Source organism: Melozone crissalis, unplaced genomic scaffold, assembly GCF_028551555.1.
Source record: "Melozone crissalis strain CALT ecotype California unplaced genomic scaffold, PUWL_Pcris_2 ptg000012l_1, whole genome shotgun sequence".
NCBI classification, from domain to species: Eukaryota; Metazoa; Chordata; class Aves; order Passeriformes; family Passerellidae; genus Melozone; species Melozone crissalis.
The window spans coordinates 16,004,017-16,019,676 of NW_026535790.1; the positions used below are offsets into that span (position 1 = coordinate 16,004,017).

The 15,660-nt window shown below is 54.7% G+C and overlaps 2 protein-coding genes across 2 annotated transcripts; both read left to right on the forward strand.

Annotated features, from left to right (window-relative positions):
• On the forward strand, positions 1–4,365 carry EARS2 (glutamyl-tRNA synthetase 2, mitochondrial). Its single transcript, XM_054271292.1, has 9 exons — positions 1–154; positions 620–775; positions 913–1,102; positions 1,339–1,811; positions 2,560–2,668; positions 3,318–3,471; positions 3,575–3,705; positions 3,953–4,088; positions 4,282–4,365. The coding sequence occupies exons 1-9, from the start codon at positions 1–3 to the stop codon at positions 4,363–4,365; spliced, it is 1,587 nt and encodes a 528-aa protein (XP_054127267.1).
• Positions 4,366–5,144: 779 nt separating this feature from the next.
• On the forward strand, positions 5,145–15,282 carry GGA2 (golgi associated, gamma adaptin ear containing, ARF binding protein 2). Its single transcript, XM_054271283.1, has 17 exons — positions 5,145–5,178; positions 5,752–5,836; positions 6,635–6,710; positions 7,222–7,320; positions 8,040–8,163; positions 8,642–8,745; positions 9,190–9,270; positions 9,938–10,075; positions 10,177–10,258; positions 10,807–10,926; positions 11,173–11,340; positions 11,548–11,603; positions 11,879–12,030; positions 12,834–13,003; positions 13,916–14,085; positions 14,414–14,524; positions 15,142–15,282. Exons 1-17 carry the CDS (start codon positions 5,145–5,147, stop codon positions 15,250–15,252), a joined length of 1,881 nt encoding a protein of 626 aa, XP_054127258.1. The 3' UTR covers positions 15,253–15,282.
• Positions 15,283–15,660: the final 378 nt, after the last annotated feature.

The following is a 15,660-nucleotide window of genomic DNA, read 5'->3' on the forward strand; positions in this document are numbered from 1 at the left end:
ATGGCGCGAGCTCTGCGCGCGCTGCGCTGCGCGGCGGGACCGGGACCGGGATCGGGATCGGGATCGGGATCGGGATCGGGATCGGGATCGGGACCCGGACCCGGACCCGGACCCGAGCGGGGGCCGCGGGTCCGCTTCGGGCCCAGCCCCACAGGTAACCGACCCCTCGGCAGCCCCGCCCCTGCCCACCACCGGGCTGCGCTGCGGCGGGGCGGGGTTTTGGGTTGAAAACATAAATTGGGGCTCTGGAGGGGTGGGGTGGCTGCTGGCTGCCCGGAGTGCTCCTGCCGGAGTTCCCGGGCTCGCCCCTGCAGCGGGTCCCGGTGCTCTCCCGCCGTGCGGGGTCACGGTCGGTGTACCGTGGCGTGCTGTTCCTGGTATGTGCCCGCTTGTCGGGCATTACCCGGTCACTCTGGGGACTCTGTTCCTGGCAGGAGTTATCCATGAGTTCCTTCCAGAGCCAGTGCCCCCGGAGCTGGACGTGCCCCGGGTGCGGTGCCGCTCCCGCCTCGGTGCCGCTGCCATCGCACGCAGCATCCAGCGCCCTTCCAGCTCACATTTAGAACTCTCCTCTGGGTCTCCTTTGTGACCGCCTCCTCTGATTTCCCCACGATTACAGGTTTTCTGCATTTAGGTGGCCTTAGGACTGCTTTGTACAATTATATCTTTGCCAAAAAGCACCGAGGAACCTTTATTTTAAGAGTGGAGGATACAGATCAGAATCGGGTGGTGCCTGGAGCTGCAGAAGGAATAGAAGATATGTTGGACTGGGCAGGTATTTAGAAGCATCGTTCATTTTCCACCTGCTGAATCCTTACCTTTCTTGTAAAGGCTGGCCGTACTCAGCCGGAGGGTGGGTCCGGCTGCCTTTGTCCGGGCTGCTCACTGCCTCTGTCCGTGCCGCTGTCGCAGGTATTCCCCCGGACGAGAGCCCCGGGCGGGGCGGCCCCGCGGGGCCCTACGTGCAGTCGCAGCGGCTGGAGCTGTACGGGCGGGCTGGCGCGGCGCTGCTGGCCAGCGGGGCCGCCTACCGCTGCTTCTGCAGCCCGCAGCGCCTGCAGCTGCTGCGCCGGGACGCGCTGCGCCGCCAGCAGACCCCGCGGTGCGTGTCTGAGCCCGGCCCCTGGCCTGAGCCTCGCGGCTCCGGCTGCACCTCCTGCCCGTGGAGGGAGGAGGCTCTGTCACCCTCCAGAGAGGAGGTGTTTGGATGTGCGGTGGGCGGGTTACAGCTGAAATTCAGGCGTCTGCTTAGGGTTTTGGGGATGTAGAAACAGCCGGTGGCGTTGGCCCGTGCTGAGCAGAAGCCCTGGTGCCTGAGATGGCGCTCATCTCCCCAAGGTACGACAACCGGTGCCGGCACCTGACAGCCTCGGAGGTGGCCCAGAAGCTGTCCCAGGGCCTGGAGTGCGTCATCCGCTTCCGCCTGGAGAGGGGCGTGCAGCCCTTCCAGGACCTGGTCTACGGCTGGAGCAAGCACGAGGTGGCAGAGGTGGAGGGCGACCCCGTGATCCTCAAGGGGGACGGCTTCCCCACGTACCACCTGGCCAGCGTGGTCGACGACCACCACATGGGCATCACCCACGTGCTGCGCGGCACCGAGTGGCTGGCCTCCACCTCCAAGCACCTGCTGCTCTACAGGGCCTTGGGCTGGGAGCCGCCCCGCTTCGGGCACCTGCCGCTGCTGCTGAACAAGGACGGGGGCAAGCTGTCCAAGAGGCAGGGGGACATCTTCCTGCAGCGCTTCGCTCGGGACGGCTTCCTGCCGGAGGCGCTGCTGGACGTGGTCACCAACTGCGGCTCGGGGTTCGCAGGTACCGCCGGGGGCTCCTGCCTGCCCGCCCACCTCGTGCTGGCTTCGTGGCACGGAGGGTTTGCTCTAACAGCTGAGATCCTGTCCGTGTTTGAAGGGGTCGGGGAATGGGTGTCACATAACCGGCCGGTCACCGAGGTGCCGCCGGGCCTTCTGCAGAGCTCCTGTGGAGGGAGCTGGGGTGGTGGAAATCTGCAGCCATTAAAACTGAATCAGGTGCTTAGTGGGTTCTCCCTTGGGAAAACCCTCCCTTCAGGGCTGAGAAGCTCTGTGAAGCCTTGAGAAAGCTTGCATTCTGTGGTTAGTGATTGCTGTGTTGTCTGGCACCTGTGCCACCTTTCCTTTAACCTGACAGACCAGGAGGAGCTGAGTCAATGTCTCCTTTTGTGGTTCTTGCTGTTGGGGGTCACAAATTAACTTGTGTTCTGAGAGCTCTGCTTGGGAATGAAATCTTGCTTGGGCAGTGCCCACTCCTGGCTGAGTGTGACTTCTCTGTGGCCAGCTGAGGCAGAGGGGCTCTGCTGAGGAAGCGATGGAGCCAAGCACAATGTCCCAGTGTCTCTGCGGCAGAGCAGCTCCTGGGGAGAGGGCAGCATGGCAGTGTGCCTGCTGCCACTTCCCTCCTGGCACACCCCTGCTGCTGCTGGCACTGCACGGGTGGCTGTCCTGTGTCACCTTTGCTCAGCATGCTCCCAGCTCCATGCCCGAGGAGAGCACAGCCCTGTGATTCCCTCTGGCTTGTGTTGCAGAGAAACAGATGGGGAGGACTCTGGAGGAGCTGATCTCCCAGTTTGAAGTAAGCAGAATTACAACTCATTCTGCTCTCCTGGACCTCGAAGCACTCCCAGAATTCAACAGGTAAAAAATTAGTGGTAGCTTTAAAATGTAGTAAGCACCATGTCAGTGAGAATTTATTTCTAGCACTTGGCTTTGGCTGGAGTTTTGTTTGTTGGATCCTGGTGCAGCACTTGTTGGGCTGTGCTAAGTGAGAGGAACCATAAGTTTCTGCTCGCACAGTTCCTGCCTCCTCTCCTATTCTGTGCTTGGACTCTGGGGTTGGCAACACTGAAAGTCTAGGCAGAGGGTGGGTGTAGCTGGGAGGATCTAAACTCTTATGTTTATAACTAAGAAAATAACATCTAAAAAGAGTTAACACTTCCAGAAGGTTCTTCTGCAAGTACACTCGTGCTCCTAGGACATTGTGCTGCTAAGGTGGCCTCATCATTAGTTCCCTGTGGGGCACCTTAGCTAAATGCTTGTTTGTAGTGTGTCCGACTGGTTTAGTGCTGCTTTTCTAACACTTCCAAAGTTTTAGCTCAGTTGGTCAGAGCATGGTGCTAAGAAATGCCAAAGTTGAGAGTTCAGTCCCCAGATGGGCTGTTCCCTTAAAGGTTGGGCTTGATGATCCCTGAGGGTCTCTTCCAGCTCAGAATATTCTGTGAGACGTGGTTGGGGTGATCTGAGGCAACCCAAAGCACTCCAAAAGCAGATCTTTGCTGTGCTGCAGGATTCACCTCAGCCGTCACATTGAGAACCAAGGGCTGCGCCAGAAGCTCGTCAGGGAGCTGCAGGGGCTGGTGGAGCTCGTCTATGGGCAGCAGCAAGTGGATCCAGATGTTCTGGAAGAGGAATATGTGGAGCGAGTCCTTCTGCTGAGAAAGGTATGGGCAGTGGCAGAGTGCTGTGCCCCCGTCCTCCAGGCTGAGGAATTGCTTCCTCCACAGCACAGCCCTCTGCCTTGCCAGCTTTGCTTCCCTCCCCCAGGGCCACATAAGCCTCCTGAAGGATCTGGTGTCGAGTGGTTACTCCTACCTGTGGGTCAGGCCCTCGGTGTCCCGGCAGCAGCTACAAACAATTTCTGCAGAAGTAGATAAAATAGGAAAACTGGTCTCAGGGTAAGTGTGCTGCTCTCTGAGCCGAGTAGTGGCAGAAATGGCTCCTCATCTCTGACAACAGTCAGAATTACTGCTTTTTCTGTGGTTTCCTGGGTCCGTGGCATAATTTTGTAGTTTAAACTTGCTCTTTTGAATGAGCTCTGCTGCTGGGGAGCAGAGGGAGCGCCCTGGCACAGGGCAGGGGTGACAGGTGGGAGCCCTGTGGTTTCCATGTCCCCAGAGTGTAAGGACACCTTCTTCCCCAAAGGCTCCTGACAAGGCCAGCAGCTGCCCTGACTGTGGAGGAGTTGAACAGGGAGCTGAGAAGTGTGCAGAAGCAGACCAGAGAGACCAAGTACAGCAGCATGATGCAGCTGCTGCGCCTGGCGCTCAGCGGGCAGCAGGTAACGCAGCAGTTCTGAGATGATGTGCAGTGTGCTTTCACAGAGCTCAAACCCACGGTTTACACAAGTTCTCCAGAGCCTAGTCCTGGCTCAGCTCTGGTGCCAGCCCTTCGGGTGCCTCTGGGCAGGGCTGTGATGCACAGACACGAGCTGGGCAGGTCAGTTCCTGTGCTCAGTGACTCTGTGTTTGCAGCACGGCCCCAGCGTGGCGGAGATGATGGTGACCCTGGGAGCTGAGGAGGCGTGTGGCCGCATACGCAGAGCCCTGTCCAGCTGACAGGGACACTGGTGACACTGCCAGGCTGACACTGGGATGGTGCAGGTGGCACCTGTGTGATCCTCTCTGAGCAGACGAGCTGGGCTTCAGGCCAGGCAGGTGTCTGGGCTGGCCCCACGTCTGTAGGAACCTGCACCAAGCACAAGCCACTTCGTCTGGGAGAGGAACCAAGTCCAGATTCAGCTCCATCCTGCCGCTGTCTCGTGCAAGGAGCCTGCTTGGCAGGGTGGGAGAAGAATACACATACCAGCATTTAAATTCAGACCATGTGGACAGAAAGGAAATGAACTTCTGAAAGCAACAGATAAGATTCTTTTTGGAGAGGGTACCTACAGCTACACGACACGGTTCCCCAATAAATACAGTGGGGGGTATTTTTGTATATGTATTGATATATATTATAGCTGTTGCCCTCTTAGCTGCCCTGGTGTCCTGCCAGGCTCAGTGAGCTGCTGAGAGGGGGGTTTCCTGTGCACCGTGTCATGTACGTGATTCTGCTAAAAACACCCCTGATCACGAGACTGAGATGTTTTATCCTCTTCTGTCTGATGCCCTTCTAGTTATTAAATCACCGTGGTGACTTTGATTCCGTTCTCACGGTTACTGTGCAGCCGCCGAGGGGAGGAGCTCAGGGCTTGTGCTGAGCCCACACCCACAGCAGCGCTTCCGCAGCAGCCGCAGGAGCCCTTCCCCAGCACAGCCCTCCCCAGCAGCCTCACGCGGGTGCCCTGGCCGCCCGGAGCCGCTTCCTGCGGGCACAGGGACGCGGGCACGCAGCCATGGCTGGCAGCGGGCAGCTGGAGCGCTGGCTCAGTGAGTGGGGCTGGGGCCGGGGGTCTGGGGCTGGCTCTGCCGCCTCCTCCAACCTGGGTGGGCACTGGAGCAGCTTCACCCCCCTGGGGAAGGGGCTGCTGCCCCCATGGAACCCTGGTAGAGTGGTGTGGGTGCTGGCTTGCTGCATCTGGCTTCTTCCCTACCTGTCCTGCCCCCAAAGCTGGCTCAGTGACACACTGGGGAGTGGATAGAGGCAAAACCCACTTTTTCTCCTGAATTCAGCCGTGCTAATGTGTAAACTGCCCGTGTTCCAGCACAAGTTTTGTAGTGGTCTCGGGAGAGCTGCCTGTAAATGGTTTTTAAGTTTCTCCTGCTAAAAGCAACATCTGCTGTTGTCAGGCTGTGCTTGACTTTAAGTGTGTGCTTGGGACTATATTTTTAGGCAGGCTTTAGTAACAGCTGTTTCCTGCTCGTCCTGGGTCTCCCTTTTCTGCCACAGAAAGCTCTGGAGCAGCGGCAGCAGCGAGGTCTGAGCTGCTTCCTGCTCTGGGCACTGGCTCACACTGAGCCTGGGCTTTCCTTCTTCCTCTCTTGTTTTTCTCCCTCTGCAAGATGAGGCCACTGACCCGAGTGTCTCCGAGGAGAACTGGGAATGCATCCAGCGGTTCTGCGAGCAGGTGAACGCTGCCACAGAGGGGTAAGGCAGACACAGAGCCCTTTGTGCTCCCCCAGGCTGTGTCTGGCTCTGTGGGGCAGGGCCTGGGGCTGTGCCGTGGGCAGCTGAGGGGGCTCGCTGGGCTCTGCTCCTCCTGGGAGCAGAAAATAGGAGTTGGAAATGGGAGTGTGCCAGTGTGGTGGAGGGTGATGTCAGGGAATGGGCTCTGACACCAATGCTGGAGCCCACGGGGCAGCAGGTCCTGCTGGCCATGCCCTTGGGGGTCTGCACAAGGATTCTGCTGTGGGGTTCTGCAGGGGAGCCCCCAGGCAGCTCAGCCTCAGCTTCTCCTTCCAGACAGGTGGAGCAGCTCTGCTGAGGTTTCCTCACCTTCCAGCTGGCAGTCTGGCCTCTGTGGGAAGTAGCAGGGGACTAATTAAGGACTAATTAAGCTTGTGACCTGTCAAACCTTAGTGGTCATCCCTGTGTTTAGAGCAGACTGAGTTCAGAGCTCATGGCCTGGCACCCACACGTGCCCAGGAGCTGGCACGGGCTGTCCTGGCTGTCACTGGAGCTCCTGCAGCTGCAGAGCCAGCTCTGGTGGTGCCTGCCCAGGGACTCCCCCGGCCTGTCCCTCTGCTCCCTCCCAAAGGGCAGGGCTGGGGGCAGTGCTGGGTCACCGGTTCAGCCCTGTGTGTGTGCAGTGTCCCTGTGCCCGAGGAAGGCTGTCTGTCCTGCTGGCAGCCCAGCAGCTGCCCTTCTGTGCAGGCCCAGCCCAGCAGCATCTGCTCTTCCTGGGAGCTCCTCGTGCATGCTGTGACTTGCTTTGCTCTTCCCCAGCCCGTGGTTTGCGCTGAGGCTGCTGGCACACAAAATCCAGTCCCCTCAGGAGGGGGAAGCCCTGCATGCCCTCACAGTGAGTACTTCCATCAGCACACAGAGCAGTCACTGGGAATCAGAGCTGGCAGGTAGAACAGAGCAGACAGGACAGCTCTCTTCCTTTGCTCTTAGATATCCACATCTTTCTCTTTCTCTTGGATGCCTCTCCGTTTCACTTTCCCTTGCACAAGGACTGCAGGAACCAGGGCACAGTGGGGGCAGTAACTGCTTCTGTTCCTCCCCAGCTGCTCTGCTGAGGTGTTTGCTGGTCTGCAGCTCTGGCTGTGTGAGCTGTGTCCCACCACCGAGGCAAGAGCTCAAAAGTTGTTAGTGATGGGTAGAACAGAGCAGGTGGCCTTAAACGTGCTGCCTAGGAAAGCTGGATGAAGGAATAAAATGTGTTCTTGCTGCATGGCTTTCTCAGTCTCTTGTGTGGGTGACTGCAGTGTCAGAAAGTTCTTAGATTTAGTAATATAATGACAAAGTTTTTGAAAGCTCACCAAGCCTTGTGTTTTCAGTTCCTGTTGGTAACATTTTGCTTTTTGCAGGTGCTGGAGACTTGTGTGAACAACTGCGGTGACAGATTTCACAGTGAAATGGCAAAATTCAGGTTTCTGAACGAGCTGATTAAAGTGCTTTCCCCAAAGGTAGGTGGTGATGGTTACAGGGGTTTTGGGATAAGGAATGCACTCTGCTTTGTCAGAGGCAGTGGGATCTGCTGGCTGTGCTCCTCTTCATGGGGCTGGGCCTGCCTGAGACACTCTGAGCATCACACCATCCATTTCCCTTTCTGGTGGCTCCTGCACACATTTACCACTGGGGCACGTTTCATTTTCCATTGCATCAGCCCAAGGGCAGAGCTGCAAAAAGCTGATTGCAAAGAAGTGCTCAACTGAAGAACAAAACTCCTTGTCTCAGTCTCAGGCTTGATAACAGAATTTCAGTGAAGCCACAGACTCTGAAGCACATATCTCTGAAGACAATTCTGTTACTGCTCTGAGGGGACAGGTATCATTTAATCAGTTGGAAATGCCTGGCCTTGGGAGGTTTGTGTTTTTATAGTTAAAGGAGTGGTCATAGGCAGTAATGAGAGAAAACGGAGAAAGCACCCAGATGCTGATAAGAGATAAGAATGAATAATGTTTGTTTCTGGTTTTGTTCAGTTGTCCTGTGTCTGGGGCTGGCTGAGGCCAGTGCTGTGACTGTATTGCAGCAGCACAGAATGTTTTCACTAAAATAACCTGCTTTGGGTTTTGGATTCAATAACTGATCAGAGAAGTTTGAAGTGGTTTAATTTTGATTATTATAGTATGTGTGTGTGATTCTCATTTGAGATTTTTGTCTTTCTTTACTGTCTTGTTTTCAGTATTACGGAATTTGGTCTTCAGAAAAAGTCAAGTCGAGGGTCACAGAAGTGATATTCAGTTGGACAGTCTGGTTTCCTCAGGAAGTCAAAATCCAGGATGCTTATCAGATGCTGAAGAAACAAGGTTCAGTTCTGTTATTTCAGTTTCCTTTTTAGCCTCCCGAGCCCATGGCTTCCCCCACAGATATCTGCCCCCCTCAGCTTGTGACTCAGCTTTTTCCTAACATGCTGTGTGTGAGGAGAAGGGACAAAGGTCCCAGGCTGGCTGGGTTCTGAAGGATGCATGGAACTGGTTAAAGGGATTTTCCAAAGAACAGCCTTCCTGAGCACAGCTCAGACCAGTCTGAGGTCCTTGCTCACACTGTGGGCAGGGGAGAAGCACAGGACAGGCTGAGAAGTGATCTTTGCCCTGGAATATCTCCCAGGGTTATGAGACATGAGTTCAGAGGGATCCTGGGGTGGATTTTTTCATCCACTCCATTATGTTTAGTGGTCCTCAGTGGTGTTTTAATCTGGAAATCTGTGCAAAACCTCATGCACTGTTGAGCATCAAGGTTTCGGCAGCTTGGGCATCACTGAACAAGTACTGTTACCTGTTCCAGGGATTGTAAAAGAAGATCCCAAACTGCCAGAAGACAAAATTTTACCTCCCCCTTCTCCAAGACCTCAGAATTCTATTTTTGACACAGATGAAGAGAAGTCCAAGGTAAACCTTAGAGTCTTCATGCCCCACCCTCTGTTTTGTCCTGATGAGAAAAGAGGTCAGAAATATTTCGGGACCTTCTGCTGTTTGAGACAATCTCAGAATAATGCTGATGCCTCCTGCAGTGCAACAGCTGGAGAACTCTCTGAAGCTTTGTCAGAAATATTTCCTTAGAAAGCAGTGAAACTTTTTTACAGAAAAACATCAGTTTCCATGAAATCTCCCCAAGGGAGGGCTTCTCCAGTCTTACAGGAGTTCTGCAGAGCCAGAGTCCCTAATCCTGACCAGCAGTGTGTGCAGGAGCAGCGTGGCCTGGGCTGGGCTGTGGGACAGGAGCTGACAGTCTCCGGGCTGATGGAGCCGCTCTGCAGCAGTGTCTGTGGCTGTGGTGTGCGCACGGTGCCAGGGCTGCTGCCGCTGCTCACTGCTGCCCGTGTGTGCCCACAGCTCCTGGCCAGGCTGCTGAGGAGCAGCCGCCCCGCGGACCTGCAGGCCGCCAACCGCCTGATCCAGAGCGCCGTCCAGGAGGTGGGAGCTGCCCCAGGGTCTCTGTGCTCCGGGGAGGGCGGGGGAACCCGGCCTTTCCATTTGACAGGGGACCCTCTGCACTGCAGCCCCGGAGAGGGGACCGTGCTCAGTCTCTAAATTGTTCTGAGATTACAGCTGGGATCGTTTTGTTTTGTTTCCCTAAAATGTGCCCTTGCCACAGAGGGAATTTGTGAATGTGCATGGAGCAGGACGCTTCTGTGTCACTGGGACCTTGGCAGTAGTACTGCAGTAGTGGCTGGAAATTTCCAAAAATAAACTCAGTTCCCAGATGGAAAGAAGTCACTTCTGTACAGAACTGCCTCTTTCCTGCATGCAGTGTGTGCGCATGTCTGGCCTGTTTACATGTTCCGTGTGAAGGAGCATCCCACTTCTCTGCTCACACAGGAGATCTGGTTTAACAAAGCCCTGTGGTTGTTCTGTGTGGCAGAAGCCACCAACTCCCAGCTCAAATTCTGAAGTCACACTCGTGCCTGTGGTGAGATGTATTCCATATTGCACAGCACACGGCCAGGGTGCCCCGATGGGGCAGCTGGGGGCTTGTTCTCACCTGTGCTGCTTTGTGCCTTCTCTACCTGCAATAAATATTAATAGGTGTGACCCTGACTGCTCCAGCCAAGTCACAGTAATATTTCATTTTTCATCACAGGAACAAGAAAAGTCAGCTCAGGTGTCCCGAAGGGTGAACACCATCCGTGAGGTTTCTGAGAATGTCAGGCGTATGGATGAGTTCCTGGAGAGCTACAGGAGAGGTGAATTATCCCCAGCTGACCAGGAGAGCCTGCAGGTGAATGCTCTTTTCCCTCCCTGTGCTAGAGGAGCCTCCCCTGCAGGAGGGCACAGACAGGTGTGGGTGTGTGGGGTGCTCAGCAGTGCCCTGTTCCCCAGGCCCTGTTCCAGCGCTGTGAGAGGCTCCGGCCGCTGCTCTTCCGCCTGGCCAGCGAGGCCGTGCCTGACGAGGAGGCTCTGGGTAAGAGCCAGCACTGTCCTCGTGCCCCTTGGCACTGGCACAGGGCCGTGCCCTGCCCTGGGAGGGGACTGCTGGCTGCTTGGCACCCTGTGGGCAAAGCTCCCCACTCTCACCGTGAAGCCATGCCCAGGGAAGTGGCATGTGGTCTCCTCCTGCTCGTCTCTGAGGAAGCTGTTAATTTTCACTTGGAGCCCAAAGTTAAACAGTGAATCTGTTTCTTCAGCTGAGGTGGTTTTCTGAGTTTTTTTTGAGTTCTGATGTTCAGAGAACTGAAAAGAAAGTGCAGAAGAGATGGCAGGAATTAGGAATACTTTAGAGATAGGATAAGATTTTAAAGGGATCTTGATAAGTGAGAGAGAGGCCTGGAATCAGCAGCTATGTGTGCAAAATGGAATGAAAGGCGAGGGAGGAGCTGAGGGCAGCCTGCTCTGCTGGGCCTTGCTCCTGAGCTGCACTGTCCCTTCCTCAGGGGCATTTTGGGGGGTGCTGTGGAACTGTCTGACGTTCCCCTGGAAGATGAGTGTTTTGTGTGTGCTCTGGTTTCCCAGCTGAGGTCCTGCAGGCCAATGACCAGCTCTCCTGGGCGCTGGGGCAGTACAGGCAGGCTGCGGCCAGCCAGGAGGACGGGGATGGAGCAGGTTCAGCTGCCAGCTCTGCCCGTGCACCAGGTGAGGAGCCCCCACAGCAGCTCTGCCCTGCACGCCAGGTGGGAGCGGGGTTTGGCGGGGAAGTGCTGCTCAGAGAACAAACCTGGAGAAAGTGCTGTAACGCATGAAAAACATGATGTAACCAGAATTTTCTCTTGCGTATAATTGACAGAAGACACTCCCCAGGCTCCTCACCTTTGAGGCACAGCCGCAGCCGTGGCTGTGCCACCCCTCCCCAGGCTCCAGCTAACCGTGTCTGTTCCCCAGCGTGCCGAGCAGCCCCGCGGCGCACGAGGAGCTACACCCTGATCGACTTCTCCGAGCTGGAGGCCACGGCCCAGACCCCCCCAGAGCCCTCTGCAGACACGGCCTCGGCCCCCCGGCACGGCAGCACCACCTCCAGCTGCCTGCTCGAGGAGCAGCTGCGCTCCTCAGGTCTGTACGTGCGCTTCGGTGCCACCCTCCTTACTGGGGTCTGTGGTCTTCAGTCAAGAGAGGGGAACTTTGCCTTCAGCACCCCAAGAGAAAGCGGGGCCTTCCAGATGGAGGTTTGCAGGGATGCAGTGTCCCCAGTGGTGTCAGGCAGCAAAGGAAAGCCCTGCTTTCTGTACATTATCTGTGGTATTTTGGTGTCTTTCTTAGGTCTCAGCAACTCCCCTGTCACACAGGAACCACCCCCTGATTTTGGCCTGGCAGAGGTGAGTGATGCTCAGACACTCTGCTGTCCATAAGGTATAAAGGACAAAAATCAGAGATGATTCCTGCTCTGCCTTTCCCTGGCAGCCCTTCTGGTATAGCGCTCTGTTCTGAAGGGAAGCCGCAATCCTTGTGCTCTCAGGTGCAGTCTGTAACCAAATGACTCATATGTATTTCTGCTTTAGGTAGTGGTGTTTGATAAACAGTTATTTTCAGTGCAACAGGTTTATTGCTGCTGATACTATACAGCATGAACCTGAAGGGCTTTATTTTCCAGCCTGCTGTACACAATGGCTTTAGGGACGGTGTAAGGGCTGCTCAACGCCTGGCACCACAGCAGGGCTGCGAGGACAGCTGTGCAGGGAAGAGTGAGTTCCAGAGCCTGGATGAGCAGCTCTCTCCACCACCCAGGACCAAGACATTCCCTTTGTAAGTAAACTCTTCATAACAGAGTCAGATCTGGGGGCTGAGGAATTCTTTTACAGCAGGGAGAATTTAGGAAAACCTTTCAGCTACCTCTGGTTAGTGATGGCAGGTGACCCATGCACATATTGGCCCTTTCCTGCAGTTCTGCATTGGTTAATTGCAGTTAATTGCACACCAGGACCTTCCAAGGGTCAGAAATTTGGGGAGACAAATCCCATTGGTTGATAACAAGGTGGTGTTCAGCTAAAAGAACAAAAACCTTACGGTCAGGCCTTTTTATAAAAACCTGTCACTCAAAAAGCCCTTTCCTCAGCTTTCTCCAGTCTGTGACAAGGGAGTTTCCAGACATTCAGTGGAAGCTTGGAACAGTTCACAAATCCAATTAATCTCCACAGATCTTCAGAGCAGGAGACTATTACAGTATGCTTATACAGTCTGCCATATTACAAGAAACTTTACTGAAGATTTTCAGCTTCCTGTGATGTCTTTGAGCAGGAATTTACTTTGATCTGCCTGACTAGGGCTCCAGAGAAGCTGTGCTCAGGGATGGCAGACTTCCAAAGCCCTAAACCTAAGTTTTACCATAGTAACAGAACCAAAATCTGCCTTAATGAGTTTTGAAACAGCAAGATCTTCCACAGATGATAGAGTTCTTGAATTCCTCAAGGGCTCAGAGTGTAAGTCTGTAGTTTTTTTATACCTAAAGGGGATGAGGGATTGGGAATAGAGACAGACATAGCAGAAGACAGTACATTCGCTGTAGTATCTCTGCTTAATACAAGCTTTCTGCCTGCTTTTCTTTGCAGGGATTTATCACCAATGAAATTGCCCTTTCCAGATCTTCCAAATAACTCAGTGGCAGATCCTCCCCTCCTCAGTCCAGGCTACGATCTGAAGCCTGCTGCCTCTTTGCACCCAGCTTCCAATGATGCTTCTCTAGAAAACCTTTTTGTGCCTTTAATTTCAGTTATACCAAGTAAGTACAGTTCTGTGCCCCAGCTCTGCTTACTAGAGCTCTTGCATGAGTTTTGCAGGACAGGAAGCCAAAGTAGCTTCATGCTGTGTGGGTCACTGGCACAAGTAATCACTGTTCTGTGATGGGCTTAATGTACCTGAGAATTTGAGCAGGTGTTAGGGATCAGAGCATGAGAATGTCCTTGTCCTCCCTACTCATTGCTCAGGAGTTTCTGCCCTGCCTGATCTTTGTGATGTGCTTCTAAACCCTGTCCTTCACACCTTCAGTCAAGCTTCAAACAGTTGTTCCACTAAAAGTCCTGAAAGACACTTCTGAGTGGGAGCTGCCCCACTTCCTAAAGCAGGAAGCTCTTCCTTCCACCTCTGCTTTTTGGTTTGACACTGTATGGCCCAGCTCTGACCCAGAGCATTTCCTGGGAATGTCACCCTGGGGTCTCAGCCTGGCGCTGCAGAGCCTTGGCTCTCACTGCTGCTGGAAGAGGACAGGTGCACAGGCATCCTGATCTGCCTTCAGCCTCAAGTGAAGCTTTTAGCTGATTTTGGAAGGGCAGGATGGTGATAGCCAGATGTGAATTTGCCAGGCGTGGATGGTAAGGAGCCAAATCCTGTGTGTGCCCAGAAAGGCACTTTGCTTTTCCCAGCACATCTCTGTTGGATCCACACCTGACTACTCTCAAGGACTGGTGGAGCCTGAGCTGCTAAGCCCTAAAGGCAGACATTCAGATTCCTGTCTCTGCCTTGGAGGCAGATGTAAATCAGGGGCTGTGTGCCACTTGGTCTGTGAGTTTGCCAAAGAAAGTAAAAGTTTGTCTGCATTTTCCTTTTTGCTATTCCTTATCCCATCTTTCCTGATTGCCCTCAGATGGGAGAGGAAGCCAGGCTTTGATTCTGGTTCTCGATTTGTCTCTGGCAGGCACCATCTCTCCACTCACTGTGTATGACAGGAATGGTTTCAAGGTCATGCTCCACTTCTCCAGAGACCCAGCTCCCGGCCGACCAGACGTGCTGGTGATGGTTCTGTCCATGCTCAGCACCTCAGCACACCCCATTAAGGACATAGTGTTCCAGGCTGCAGTCCCAAAGGTGAGAAACCTGTGACAGGTAGCGGAGAGGCTCAGAAATGTCCTGAGAAGAAGGGTCACCATTTCTTACTGAGCATTTGCCTTGCTCATGGGAAATTGTGGCTCCCTGTCTCTGCACAGAGATCCTGTTGAACAGTGCTGCCTGTTTCACTCTGTGTGTCCATGGATAGAACTGGCTGTTTAGGAATATCTGCCTTTAGTGGCAGGCTGTGCTTCTCACTGAATGAAGAGTCTGGCTGATGTACCTTTAACCAGCTCCATGGCTCACTGAGGCTCACAGCCCTTTCCCGGCATGGATTAACAAGTGTTTATTTTGTTTTCTCTTTCAGACCATGCAAATTAAGCTACAACCAGCCTCTGGGTCCGAGCTGCCAGCCTTCAGCCCTCTCCTCCCACCTGCAGTGCTGTCCCAGGTGCTGCTGCTCTCCAACCCACACAAGGTGCTGCTGGTGGGCACTGGGAACTCCCTGGCTGTTTGTGTGAAAAATGGGGAGACCCCTAATAATGAGGAGGTGTAGTGGAGAGACAGGGCAGTCTGGACTGTGCTGGGAAGATGATTTTCTGCTCAAAGAGCTTTCAGAGCTACAGTCTGAAGGACCGTGCGGGCAGTTGTGCAGGGGCCTGTGCAGTTCTGGAGGATCTGCACACAGACACAGCTGCAGGCACTCATGGTGCAGCTGATGGAACACGGGGACACCCAAGGCACAAGTGATGGGTGGCAGATCTTTTGCACTGGTGGATAGTTATGAGACCCAAGATCAGCGTAAGGAACTCTCTGTCTCTGAGTAGGCTGCCCAGGCCTGGATTGCCAACATGCCCATGGCTGGAATGCATAGTTATGTTGCTCTTTGAGTTGCTCTTGTCTATATTAGGGTTAGCTGTCCAGGTTAGGATAGGTATATCCTTAGGTTAACCTATCCAGGGTTTCCTCCTGTGCAGAGCTTCTGCAAGGCTGCTGTTTCCCCTTTCAGAGGTGGCTCGCTGCAGCGAGGCCATGAGGGGTGAAGGAGTCTGGGAGTTTATAATCACGGTGTGCCCCTCTTCCCTTCTCTCGCAGGATCCCGTCCGCCTGAGGTACAGGCTGGTGTTCACGCAGGGCCTGCAGCCCTGCCGAGAGGTGGGAGAGGTGACTGGCTTTCCAGAAGCAGAGCTCTGGGGCAGGAGCTGAAGTCCAGCTGGCGCAGACACTGCCGTGTGTCCGATGGGGAGCGACTGGGGAGCAGCAGTGCCCCTGAGGGCACCGTTCTGGGGATCTGCCAGCTCCTTCCTCCTTGCTGTGCCCGCAGGAGGAGGAGTGTGGGCTGGCTGCTTGTGCCACAGCCTGTCGCTGTACTGAGCCTGCTTTAAGGAGCCTGCTGGAGCCTCCGTGCCTCTGCCATGCACACCTTCCTGCTGTTTCTGTGCCGCCTCCCCTTTACTTGTGAATTAAAAAAAACAAACAAAGTGAATCACACCAGCATTCAGCCCCCTGTGTTCCAGGGACACAGGGACACCCCGGCTCGCTTTCCCCGGAGCCTGTGCTGGGTGCAGCGAGGGGCGCTGGGCCCGGTACCGGCAGCGCTGGGAGGGAGCAGAG